Below are 13,666 nucleotides of genomic sequence, written 5' to 3'. Positions count from 1 at the left end.
TGTAATCTCAAAACTCCACTCAAGTTAATATCTGGGGTCTTTCTTCAGATTGCCTGAGTTACTTTTCCCCCACCCCGAAATAACATCTGTGCTTACAAGTGAGGAACATTGCCTCACCCCCACACCATCCCAGATTTTTTCCAGCATCCAAGATACACACCACCTCTGGCCTCTCTGCAGCAGACTCCAGTTTGCAGCATAAATATACCCTGCTACATCCGACAGCCAAACGGAATCCCATCGGTGGCCCTTGGTAAAGTGCTGGGTGACTGATTCAGGTTCAGGGATGTCATTGTCAATCCTCAAAACACAAAGGGACAGGCAGCTCCACACCACCACATCCGAGCCATTCTTACCAGATGAACTCCCTGCAGTGTGAGCAGTACGTAGGCTGTCGCAGGTAGGTAGCCATGAATTTGTGCCCATTCACCTGATGCACTCTCCTTCGCATTGCCCGCTGGCGTTTCCGAGTGAGGTTCTTAAAAATTCGATCCCTCTGGAGGGTCCCTGTGCAGGGGGCAGGGAAAAAAAAAAAAAAAAAAAAGAGTAACAAAACATTAACATTATCATGCGCAATTATTACTCCTGCTTTTGCTATGGCACAAAATGCTTTCAATTTACCACAGTTTCAAATGCCACAATTACATTCTTGGTTTAGAAGTCATGGGACCATGGTCAGGAAAGAGACTAGCATCTGGGACAGGCAAAGAAGTTAATTGCAAAGGCCCCTTTAGCTCAAAATTACATTCTTCATTTAGAAATAACTGCCTCTTCCCATCATCTTCTCGCTACTCTCCCACGTTGAGACATGTCACTAACCCATTAATTCACAAGCTGTAAACAGACTAGAATCTCAAGGCTAATGAGTTTTTACAACTCACAGCTTTTTGGGCAGTAACTCCTGAAAACATGAATGCATACAACCAACTGACCAGCACCACACTTGCTGAGTCAAAGCAGTTGCCTTGCTCAGTGAATAGTGTTTATCCACCTTCAGTGTTCTCATGCTACACTTCTGTATCACACCTGTAGCAATTTTGTTTCCTGTATTGGATAAAAAGGCATAGCCTAATTTTTCAGGGACTGTCAGTTTTTTGGTATGTGCTACTCGGTTTTCTCTAAAGGGCTCATTTTTCAAAGGGTAGATAATATTTTAAAGTTCTGTGAAGCAGGAACCCTAGAATTGCTGGCATTCAAATCTGAATGGTCTCAAACTTTATTTTTTTTCCTGAGTTTAGTTCAGCCATATAACAATTTCCTAGCAAAGTTCAATTCACACAAGTCATTCCTAAAAGGCAGAACTGAGCTCTAGATCAAGAAAGTCATTCCCATACAGCAGCAGCCATCTGACTTGCAAATCACAGCCAGCTGGTCTCTGGGATCCTTGCACAGACCAGGTCACTCAGCTGAGCTTCTCAGATCAAAGCCTCATCTGGGGCACACTCAGCTCGGAAGAAAGAAATTATATTTGCAGTTTTCAAGTCAGTTGCTTTGCAAAGTAAAGGCCCTGCTAACAAATGCATTTTGGGGACACACACTGGAGTTTGCTAGAGGTGACTGTGCACTGATGTATGTACTTAGGACTCTTGTTTTGAGCATGGACTGGATGGAAGACAAATGACAGCTATTGCCAAACCCTCTGCACGGATATAATGACACAGGAAGGGACAGGCGGTCTGTGAACTCCCCACCCATCTCATCATCCCAGAGCAGTGGATCAGCAGCAGTACCCAAACACAGCTGTTACCATCCCACTTCATTTACCCATAAAAAGAGGGCAGAGCATTTCCTTACTTTCAACTAGTTTTGTTGATTAACCACTGGGGGAAGAAAAAGGGGGGGAAAAGCTGTCAACCTGATCAAGGCTTGAAATGTAAGAGTCCCACATCACAAGCATATCTCCCAGTCCTCTTTGTAGGAGTGGAGATAAGGGAAGCCATCCTGTCAGTACTGAACCCAGCCACTTCAAAGGGCCACAAGCCACACGATGTATCCCTCTCAGTACTCTTGCCACACAGGTTTAGAAGCAAAGCTGGTCATAAAGCTCAAGGTTTATTTTTATGCTGCCGTGTTCTGCCAGTCATTTGTGTGTGCATCTCCTCCACAGGCACTAATGGAAACCTCTTACCCAATGGCATGACTGCAACATGGAGCATGGCTTGACTTTAAGAAAGCTTGCGTTTATTTTTAAAATGGAAGTGCACCCTATAAATTAGTATCATCCCATTAAAACAGAAAAAAGGATGTGGTAGGGCTGATCCAAGCACTTAAAAGAAACCCGCCTTCACTGCAAAGCTTCACGCAGCTGGGCAGAGACTGGCACAGAAAAGCCTGACCTTCTAGGGAAGTGCTTAAACATGTGTTTAATTCTCACTGAAGTCAACAGGACTCAGGGGACCACAGAATTGCCAGACTGTATCAAGACATTGGTCCATCTAGTTCAGCATCCTGCCTCTGTCAATGGACAACCAGAAACACATGAGAGCAAGATGGAGGAACCCTGCAGCTAGGAGCTAATTTGCCTCTTTCCCACACACAAGATGTCATTTTGATCTCCAGAAGTGAGAGCTGATGTGCGGAGGTTTAATATCCCTTCCAAACATTCAATCATCATCACACAGTTTCAATAGCCTCATTATCAACCGTAGGAAACATGGCTGAGAAGAACTTTGAGGTCAACCAGTTCATGCTTCTTTCCCAAAAGAAATATCAAGACCCAGTTGCTTCACTGAGCCCAAGACTCCTGCAACTTCACAGGACTTAAAAATTAAATAACTAATCTAGAGAATTAAAAAAAAACTTATAGTATTAGTATATAGTATAGAATTTGCCCACCTTTAAACTCAAGGGAACATCTTGATCTCGGTTTAAGCACACACTTAATTTAGTGTTTTCCTGGATCAGGGCCAAACACCTCAACTGGCAAAGTATCCTGACTTGGTGTACAGGAGAACTTCCAAGACATGGAAAGGGAAGAGCAGGGTTTGTGAGTGGGTGATGAGCACATAAGTAAATCATCTAAAGAGGCAGTTTGGTTACCACCTTGCTTCATACCAGCTGCTCCATTAGAAGCCCAACAGCTGATGCTGATGCCCTTTAAGTTCATGCACTCACATTTACCAGAGTTTGAGAGCATGTTCCCAATTTAGCTCATGTAGCTCCTGGTTTTGTTACGGTTTCCCCTCAAGGATCAGTGTGGGGTAATTGCCTCCCTGGTGCTCTCCCATGCACTGAGAAGCCCACACACAGCCAAAAGCAAACCCATCCTCTGCACCAGGAGTAGGGGACACCTGAAGGTAGCCCACAAAGCCACAGAGTGGAATGCTGCTGTGCATCCCTGTAGTTTGTCTGGCTTCAGAAAGACTGCAGTTTTGAAATGGTTCTGGAAGACCAAAAAAATGACAGGCACTCGCTTTTTCATAGGCAGTAGGGGAAGTCTCCATGCTGCCTGCACTGGTGGATCACATCCACAGCCAGGCTTGAGCCTTCTCCTCTGAGCTGTACTTGGCCTCCATCTCCCATTCCCCAGCCACCGACATCTCACACAGCACAACGACTTCTGTCTTACAGACCCACTTTTCATTAAAACACATGCCACAAGCTTTTTGTCCTTTTTTCCTCTAAAAGCACAATTCATATTCAAAACATTCCTCAAATTTCACATTTTCCCACACTACTTGGCTGCACTACCCTGCTAACTTTCTACATATGCTGCACATCTTCCTCACCCATGCTTACATCCACCTCACATTGCACTATAACAAATCTAAGTGTTACTAAGCAGGAGACTGACTTCAGCAAGGCCTGGATTACTTTTCACCAGCAAACAGCTCTTTTGGGCACTGCTTTTCCCATTTCCTGATGCTGTCTTAAGTGAAAACAAGAGAGAGAGCACAGCACCACTTCAGTCACACCTCGGGCCCAGGCACAGCTGCTAGAGACCATCCCCCACGTGATCTGGTGGATCTACATATACGGCCATATCCCACAGAATAAATCTCTTTCAGAGAGCTTGGGTGCTCACCCATCCCACACACCACACCATGGAACAAGCTAGTTCAACCCTTCAACAAGGCACAAGTGATTTTGAAATGGTGGAACATATCACTACCAAACCCACCTTCCTCCCAACCACCAAGACAGCAGCTCCTCAGCTCACACCCATCACGTCTGCTAAACAGCTCCCAGCACTGCTGGGGGAGAGGTTGTGTACAGAAACCATCAACGCAGCGCTGAAGTCTGCTAGTGGACAGGGTGGCCAAAGCAACAGCCCCTCATGCCTCTCACCTTTAGTGTCAGAGGATGTAAAGTTGACATAGACATTTTCCCTGCTCATGTTCTGCATTCCAGCCAGTTTCCTACAGAATATATATTTTCCTTCTGCATGTGGAGAGCATTTTACAAAACAAAGCAGCTCTAGACCACTTTAGGAGATCCAGACTTTTAAAAGCCTCTAATCTCTGGTAAAGCAACAACCACCATGAACGGTTCAAATGTCCAAATATTGCTATAAAAACAGGCAAGCAATTGTTCAGTGAAGGGAGTTTCCACATCCGTGGTTAAATTTGGACGTCTGTAACTATGGGGTATTTACTGTGCCTGGCTATGTGCAAAAGTAACTACAAAATTAAATACTAAAAAGCCTCTTCCCCTTTCCTCCTCTCCACTCATGCCTAACACGTGTTTATGACAGTGGAAATTATGCATGCCGAGGGAGAGGAGAATAAATAACCCACCAAGTCATCTGAGGACATCTGCATGCACTAGCACACTAGTCACCCACTTCACAGCCTCATTACACTGATTACACCTGCCCCCTGAGCTTACCTGATCCTGCCCTTCATGGCCAGAGATCCCCCCTTTCTCTCCCCCAGTTTTTTATTCTGGGGGGTAATTTCAAGTAGGTCTTTACAGTGGTGGCGTAACTACAGCAGTAAGACAAGAGGAAGAGCTGCAGGATGAAGTGCTGTGTAACTGTTTGCCTCGAGTAGCTGAAGCCTGTCAGGTCTCATCTATCGGAAATCAATCTCACCCTTGTGCTACCAACTGCTGCTGTAACACCAGCACAGCAAAGGTCATTCAGGTACATCCTGATACATGACCTTTTCTAGTGGTATGCTCCCGTACCCATCAATGGAATTTTCCTCTGAAAGAAAGAAAGATATTTAAAAAGCAATGCAAAACGCCTTAAGGCAATAACGCTAACAGATTAAAATTTAATTAAGCCTTTTTTTATTAGTAGCAGTAAGAGTATACATGTTCTCCCATGCTCCCCTGAGAGCACAGCAGGCAAGATCCCATTGTACTGAGTGATAAACAGGCTCAGAGCAGAGACCAACCACTGAACTTATCAAACTGTAAAAAGCAAGATAGCGGATTGACAGACCCCTCGCCTCTCAAGCATCGTAGCACCGAACAATAATTTCAGATCAGGCTAAATGCTCATCTAGTCCATGCCCTAGCAGTGAGTAGTGGTGGGTATTTTAGGAAAAGAATATATAAAACAAATCAAGTAAATGGGGGGGGGGGGGGGGGGGAATGAATACACACACACTCCTGGCTCCAGCCATCAGTATGTAGGTATTCTCTTAATATTTATCTAACATTCGGCTTCCTCACATCTACTGAATATAAACAGAGGCTAAACCAAGATGCACCAAGATGTTTATTTTCCAAGCTGGAAAACATGTATGTTATGACAAAAATCCCTTACAAAGGCTTGGTATCTTTTAACCAGGAGTTTTATCACTGTAATCCCGTGGATGGTCAAAACCACAGGAAGCCTGACTAATTAAAACATTATAAACCTAACACAGCATTGAAAAAGAGGCTGACAGCCTGACTCTGAAAAGGGAAAAGGATTTAAAGGCTATGACCCAAAACGGTATTTCCATTGCTTACTGTTCTGCTTCCCACTTCAGCACTGAAGAGGGAAAGCCTTGCCTTTCCTAATTACTGCAAAGTTTTTTCTTCAGTTCCCCTCAAAAGTCAGTTAGATGCATGGATCAGCCAGCTGGAAAACAGCCATACCCACAGAGATCGCGTTAACCACATGGGGCTTGTCTCCCACTTCATGTCTGTTGAAGTTTCTGTCCTTCTGCTGCTTTTGCCAGTCTGTGCATGAAACCAGAGTAGTTCAAAACCCAGGAGAGGCTCACTGAAAGCAAACATGTGGCACATCAAACACAGGCTGGGGCTTATGTTTGATCCAGTTGTCGTTTTCCCCTCTGAAACCAAAGTTTTGTACAAAGACCAGAAAAAGAGCCAGCTAGTGCTGGCAGGACTAGGTTGTCTTCTAGGACTTCACAGAAAACTCATGTTAATGGGCAGTTCATCTTTTAAGATGTCAACACATTAATATTTTCTGAAAGAATAAGGAACAATGATGCTCCGAATCAAAAAAAAATAGTTTTCCTACCCATGAGTATGAATCAGCGTTATCAGCAGTCTTGGAAATGCAAAAACATGTAATCAGCCCTGCATCAAATCACACAGAACTTCGCACTTGAGACAAGGTTTCTGTTTCTCGTCCAAGTGCTGAAGTAGGGCAGATCCATCTTCCTTGCTTCCCTACTAGGTCTAGGACATAAATTCATCTCAGCTGTCACCCCCAGTTCTCAGTGTTTAGTAGCACTGAGGACGATGATGTTTCAGTGCAGCAGCAGCGAGAACAGGATCAATGAAGTTCACACAACAATATTAGTGAGCGTAACAGTGCTCAGCTATTGCTGCAAAAGTCCATCATAGGTTTATTTCTAGAACTACACAATGATGCCAAAGCTGTGGTGGCACCAGTACATGAGATAGCAAAGCTGAGAGGAGATGTCTCCATGTTTCCCAGGCTTACCACCTACAGCTCTGCTCCATCCATCACTGATACCTTCACCATTCACCTTATCAGTGTGGAACTGGGGTCCAGGACCTTTTTGGGGGGTTCAGTTTTCTTCACTCACAGTCTCTTGCCCTTGGATGCAGCAGTGCCAGGGGCAGCAGGACAGCTCTGCAGAGCTGGAGCGACCAGTACATGGCTGCTGGGAGCCATCCACATGAGCAGGAGGGGAGAGGGCTGCAAAGCAGAGGGTAGAGCCTAGTGCTGCAGCTGAAGAGGAATAGCTGCTTTTTATCTGTTTGCATAAGGTCTGTGAGAACGTGAGGAGGAAGGCGGCAGCTTGAGAAACTCTTAAAATAGATATTCTGCTGCCACTTCCAGTCTACCGACCAGTTGTGAATACCATACAGGTTATTTTGCATAGAGTTTTAATTAAGGCTGTCACGCAGGTTTTCAGATATGTACAGGGCAGCTCAAAACTATTATTCCCCACATCTGTTTTTACAAGTTATTTCTGGGAAAATTTTTGTAGACGTCTGCTTGTGGATGTGGACAGCTACGAAGCAAGGCACTGCAGCATGTTGCGCAAGGCTGAGGAATATGAATGGAAAGGCCTTCCCATTCATTTCTGTAGTGAGTAACAATGAACTGAGCAAATGGGTTACTGAGGATAACAAAAGACTTCAGTGAACAAGAACAACCCCATGCCATAAGAGACCAGGTTCTCACACAAAGCATGTTGCCTGCCAGCCTAGTTGTGTTTTCCAGGCCACAGGCTGCAGAAATGCTGCTGGCTGCCAAGGAGGATGTGTTTGAAAGCAACAGCCACTTCACTGCACTTCCCTCTCCCTTCTCTTTACTGCCACACCACTGTGAGAGAAGAAAGGGGACAGCCCCATTTTTCACCCTCTGCTAGTTTCTCTGCCAAAAGCAAGAAAGGTTTTACCTGTGCTTCATTTTATCATTCTATCTATGCAAGTTTTTGCATTCATTTGGAGATGGTAACCTCATGATACTTCTACTTGCAAGAGAGACCAGGCTGGGTTGCTAATGGCAGAGAACTGTCTCAGCTTGCACAAAGAGGAGATGCCAAGAGAAAAGCATTACATTTAAAATTAGAGGAGGGACTTGAGGGAGGCAGCAGAAACCTGAGCACTGAACTGAGCCCTTCAGAGCCCCAGACTGGCACTGTAACTGGAAGGCCACCTTATATCTGCCCCATACCCAGCAGGAGACACACAATACTCATGCAGTTTGGATAAGCCAGATAAATTAAGTCACGCTGTAACCAGCGAGATAACAGATTCATGCATCTCTTTGGCTGTAACTGAACATGGGCTTCCAGAAGCAGTAGAGGTCCAAAAAGACATCCCAGCCCTACTACTCCCTCCTCATGATGGAGTCCCCTCCCTACCATCTCAGACCTGCCAACATGACCCCATCTGCAACTGCTCCGTAACCCACTCCTGTCACATTGATCTGGTGTAAGACAGGCCAACAACAAAAAAACCCACCCAAAACGGAAATCCCCTATTATTAAAAATTTAAGTTGACCCACACAAACAGTGAGAAACAGGCAGTAATAACTGCCTCTCCTCCTCAGCTTCAGGCAGAATGGCACATCTTCTTGCAGTCTCAATTTTATCGTAAGATGGGGACAATCCTCCTCCTTACTTTAATATGTGCAAATAATACTAGTACCTCGTACTTCTTACTGCATTGCTCATTAAAGCCATAACGAACTGATTCCTCTCCCTCCTCCCCTTGCCAATTATAATCATTATTATTTCCTTGTGCTTAGGCAAGTGAATTTCCATTGTAAAACCTCCTGTTAGTCCTTCCCACCTATTAAACTAAAGAGAAAAATGTTGAGATGTGATTTATTAGGGAAGGAAACCATTTAAATACATTATTCATTAAAAACAGGAAAATAAAACTAACAAAGCAACTTTGATCTTTTCCATGATTAATTCATGCACCAGAAGCCCTCCACACCAAAAGTTTTAGAAGATTTTGAACTATGCTGGCTACAGAGCAGAACTAGCGCTAACAGAATAACAGCATTTATAGGTCAAAGCTACCAGCACTTGAGCAAAATCCTTGAGAAAAGCAGAATTGGCAGCCTGGGCAAACAGCAGGGAGATCCTGAACCCTCCCCTGCTCCTGATGCCTGGGGCTCATGTGTGTTGTAACCATCAGCAACTCACACGCTCGTAGGTGGCTCCGTAGTGGGTATCACAACATGCTATTAGGAGGCCCTACCCACACAGGGAAGCACAAGCTCCAAGTTAAACCTATTTTTAACCAGATGCAGTTTAAAGCTATTTTTAAGTAGATGCTCTAAGGACATCCTTCTTTTGGGTTATGTGGCCAGCTTCAGAATTAAAATCAGCCACTTCGGTATTAAAACAAGAGTGTTCACGCAAGGTTTTACACTCAACTAAATCTGCTTAAAATTCACACCTGTATGCTTAGGCAGTGCAATTTTCCAAAGATATGGGCTTAACATCTGTCTCAAAGAAGGAGGGCCAAGAATATATTCTTTGTGTAACATGAGACAAAACACACAAAGGAACCAGGATCGACAGAAAGACAGTTGAGAAGAGAGTATCAAGCAGCTTGTGTCCAGAGGGACCCAAACTTTTACAGAATCTCCACAAATGGCAACAGTGTTCCTCAACACAGCAGCCATCCCTAGAACAAAACCTTAAGCCTTCCTCACCAGGGGCACTGCACCTTTCGGTGGGAAAGCAAATTGCAACCCAAAGCACAACAGGAATCTAGTCAGGAACAAATTAATTTGGAGAGCTAATTAAGTAGGACAAGTTAAACAGTCCCCTTTTTCTGCTGTCAGGGCCTCGGACTGCTGTCGTGCACTGCCTCAGCCTTTCCCCAGTCCCTAGAAGCGCACTGGCCTTGTGCTCACCTGGGAGAATGACCAACACCTGAATCACCACCCTGCAACCCCTAGATTCTCCTGGTCGACTGGTCACCCAACAGTGGCACAGACCCAGCCCAAGTGGTCCAGCCACATACTCAGCTCTGATTACACAGCCGATCCCCAGTACTCATGAGATTTCCATGTGGCAGCTTGCTAATAAGTTCTCTAATTGCAACAGCCTTAAAAAGCAGGTTGTTTACCATGTCGCTCTCCCACGCAGATTCCCACACACCATGGGCTGAGCAAGACGCTGCCACAGCAAAGCATCTGTCAAAAAAAATAAGTTCAGCCTCTTGTATTCCAAGCTTATTGCTACCATGAAGACATCTGCCAAAAAAGCAGCACTTCTCAAGACAGTCTCCACCTTGGTAATGCAGCTAGGAAACACTCGCTGCTCGAGCACTCAGGCTAGCAGTTGCACTTGGCTTCATTGCAGAGCCCATCCTAAAACACTTCCGCAGATGGCACGGACCATTACTGCCCTGCCATGCACCCCTCCCACTGCTGGCAGACTACTATTATTTCCCAGAGGGATTTCCCAAGGGCTGCAGGCCAGGAGGAGTGGCACGTTCAGAAAACACAGCTGTCCCTGACAGCTTCCCATGCAGCTAACACAGCTAGACCTGATCTATCCCCCTTCCCCATCTTTTCCCCAACAGGGTTTTCACCCTGCAATACGTTTTTCTCCATTTCTAAGGTTTCAAGAGTAGATATCCCAAATCAATACAAATACAGCTTTGAAAACACCAGGTGCCACGTGGAGAGGGTGTTGTTTGCCTTGGCTCAGTACCTCTTTACACACAGAGAGGGAAGGACCCTACCAGTTTCACCAGCTCTGTAACGGCCACCAGCACCACCGACCAATTTGATTCTTGCAAACAAGTGGCTCTTTCCACCAGGTGTAAGAGCAGCAGTAATAACTACATATTCTCCTCCCTGCGGGCTCTCCCATCTCACTCCTCTCCATTAATGAACAAGCAGAGGTGGGTGAGCAGGAATAAAGTCACTTTCTCCAACAGCTTGTGAGAGACACCTAAAACCTGCGCTTCTTTTCATCTTTTTTTCCCAGTCCCTCAATGGAGAAGGAACACACAGGGGAGGGAATTTGTTTAGGCTCAAATGACAGGAGATGAAAACCAGCCTGTGGTTTGATGCTCAGAACAGTCCTTGTGCAGATTTAAGCGGTTCTATCCCCACAAGGCACCCTGCCTTTCTTCCAGCACTCCCTTCCACACAGCCATTTTCCAGCACCCTAATCTGGTTTGCCATGCACCCCCCAGTGTTAACACAATGTGGGGCATGAAAGCAATCGGGGGGGGGGGGGGGGGGGAAGAAAAAAAAAACAAAAAACAAACAGTCAGACTTCCTTGTGCCACCTGCGGTGTCTGTGTCCTTAGCATCCAGGCTCTGCACTCCTCCTTACAGCACGGCCGAAGCCGTGTGTGCTGCCGGACTCAGCCCTGCGTGCCCACTGCACAGGACACAGGGTGCCTCTATAGATAAGGTAAGGCTAACGTGCATCATCAGACCTTTTGGATGCAACACTGGGGCCTTTAGAGAAAGGACTTGTTTTTCTTTCCTTACCTCATATTCACAAGTGAAATACAGGCCCAGAGACAACGCAGGTAAAAACCTGCATAGGACCAGATTGAGGCCCCAGACTCCTCACCTACCGCTTAAGCACTCTGAGCTGGGCAGACTGGAAGAAGTCTTTCTGCCTCTGTTTTTGCTGATCTGTGAGTCTGTATCGTGAACATATAGGAAGGACAAATTTTAGACACAAAAATTCAGCATTTCCTGACTTTTGAGAGTTTGATTTTTGAATATTAACAGTATCTTTCATGTGAAAAGGTTTCTGGGTTTAAGACAATTTCCTAAGTTTTCTGAATAAAGAAAACTAATTGGAAATAAGTTCATCCACTGGAACTGGAGCAGCCTTCCCCCTCCATGGTCCTGGTTGCCCGGCACAGCTGGTGGTCTCAAACACACAGGGCCAGGGAGAGAGGGTAGCACCAACAGGGGAATACTTCACAGAAAAGGACTACGCTCTGCTGTGCAGATTCAGTAGCAGCGACAGACTGACACACTTGCTCAGCAAGTTTGACAGCTAGACGGCAGGAAAGAGCTGAGATTCTGGGATTGAAAACTTGGTTCCAGATTCTAGAAAGAAATGGGTTTTGCTTAGCACAACTCTTCTGCTGCAGCCTTTCCTCGTCATCTGCAGCCCCCTCTATCATCCATCTGTCCATATTCTCCCCTTCCCACCTTCTTTAACCTGCTTCTTCCTTATAGCTCCTGCCCACACTCACCCATTGCCACTCCCCAGCCCAGTCTCCTAATTCCTTCTATCTCTCCTTATATTTCTTCTCTGTTCTCCTTCCAGACTCTTACAGCTCTATCAACTCCTCAAGAGAGTTTTCCCAGTGTTTTCACTGTTCACTGTCCTTGCCCTGTGCCCCAGCAGACAGGGCATGGAAAGCAGGACACACACTCAGCCAGACCTCCTGCCTTCCTCCCTGCTGCCCTGCCACAGCAGCCCAAGCCCATGCTGAGCTCAGCCAGAGGATAAATCTGGCCCAGAAACCAACCCAGACCCCTGCTCCAGATTTGCTCAGCTCCTCAGTCCAGCCAGCCAGTGCAGAACTGACCCCACACAAGGCCAGCCCAAGGGAATCCCAAGATCATCCTTTTCAGACAGATTTACGCTCAATTATGAAACCACCTCCACCCCTTATCTGCAGTGGCCAGCAGTGTCAGCATTGGCAGGAGGAACAGTCACCAAAGGGAACCTGCTCAGTGCAGGTGGTGTCCACAGCCCTCAAAGCCAGGCTGATCTCATGCAGTTTCTCCCAGAAGATCACACATGGGTAAATTTTCCCAAAGACAGCAAAAGGCAGACAGAGTTGGCAGAGGCTCTCATCCCTCCCACCCTCTCCTCTGTCAAGCTTGAGGTCACCCTAGCAAAAAACCATCAGGATCTCTTTGTTCAAAGCTGTATTTTGATTCAGCATCTCATTCTGGAAAACAACCAAACCATTTCAGCTGAAGCACTCCCAAAAATAAACCAAACTTTTTCAGCTGGCACCGAAGAGCAGGAAACTTAGTATTTTATGTTGGGCACACTCAGGAACAGCCCAAAACAGGGGCATATAAACTGCAAGCATGAGGATTTGCTTCTGGAAGCACCACTAGAAGATGAGCTCTGCTTCCTACTGTGCCAGCGTGCCTAAGGCTGAAGACCCCATTCTCCTTGGCCATCAATGAGATCTTGGCCCGCTCCAGTGAGCTGTGGGAATCGACTGCCACAACACAGAGCAGACTGATGCTGCTGGCCCTCCTTGTGTCTGCAGGGCCAGAGGGAACTTTGCCCCTCACAAGCACTAACAATGCACAAATACTTTGCAGGTAAATTGAGGTAATTAAACACTGTGACACAACAGCATCTTGTTACCTTGTGTACCCTCTCATGACAACAGGCCCAGCAGATCCACTGTTGCACTGAGTCCAGCACGGCCCCATAGAGCACCCAGGTTACAGGGAACCAGGAAAACCCTTGCCTGTGGTGGTACTGCCTAAGCTGGGAGTCTCCTCCAGCAGCCAGTGTTGATAGACCCAGATATTAAATGGGACACAGCCTAATTTGATAGTTGGCAGAGGTAAGGTTAAGAAAAAAAGTGTGCAGTTTTGTTGGTATTTTTTTTTCCTCTAGTTTCTCCTACAGATTTACAGGATGACCCTAATTAAACTACAGAGGCTTTTGGATAGCCTTTCACCTATTTCATCAGTCAGGCACCTCACAAATTGTGGCCTAGGGAAATTCAAGTGCAGCCATGAGGTGTGTTGGTGTGTGGGGCACCCGCTCTTCATCCCAGCCTAGAGTATCATCCAGGTGCCCT

General features: G+C 46.0%; 1 protein-coding gene across 1 annotated transcript in view; it reads right to left on the bottom strand.

Moving 5' to 3' along the window:
- PRKCH (protein kinase C eta) overlaps positions 1–13,666 on the bottom strand; it is a 120,417-nt gene that overhangs the window by 69,168 nt on the left and 37,583 nt on the right. Inside the window, exon 3 of the mRNA XM_074909323.1 lies at positions 357–507. Coding sequence (XP_074765424.1) covers positions 357–507 — 151 coding nt within the window. The remainder of the gene's footprint in view (positions 1–356; positions 508–13,666) is intronic.

The sequence above is a fragment of the Athene noctua genome, chromosome 6, assembly GCF_965140245.1.
Source record: "Athene noctua chromosome 6, bAthNoc1.hap1.1, whole genome shotgun sequence".
In the NCBI taxonomy this organism is placed as follows: domain Eukaryota; kingdom Metazoa; phylum Chordata; class Aves; order Strigiformes; family Strigidae; genus Athene; species Athene noctua.
Note: the sequence above shows the minus strand (reverse complement) of the source record. Positions and strands in the feature narration are given on the sequence as shown.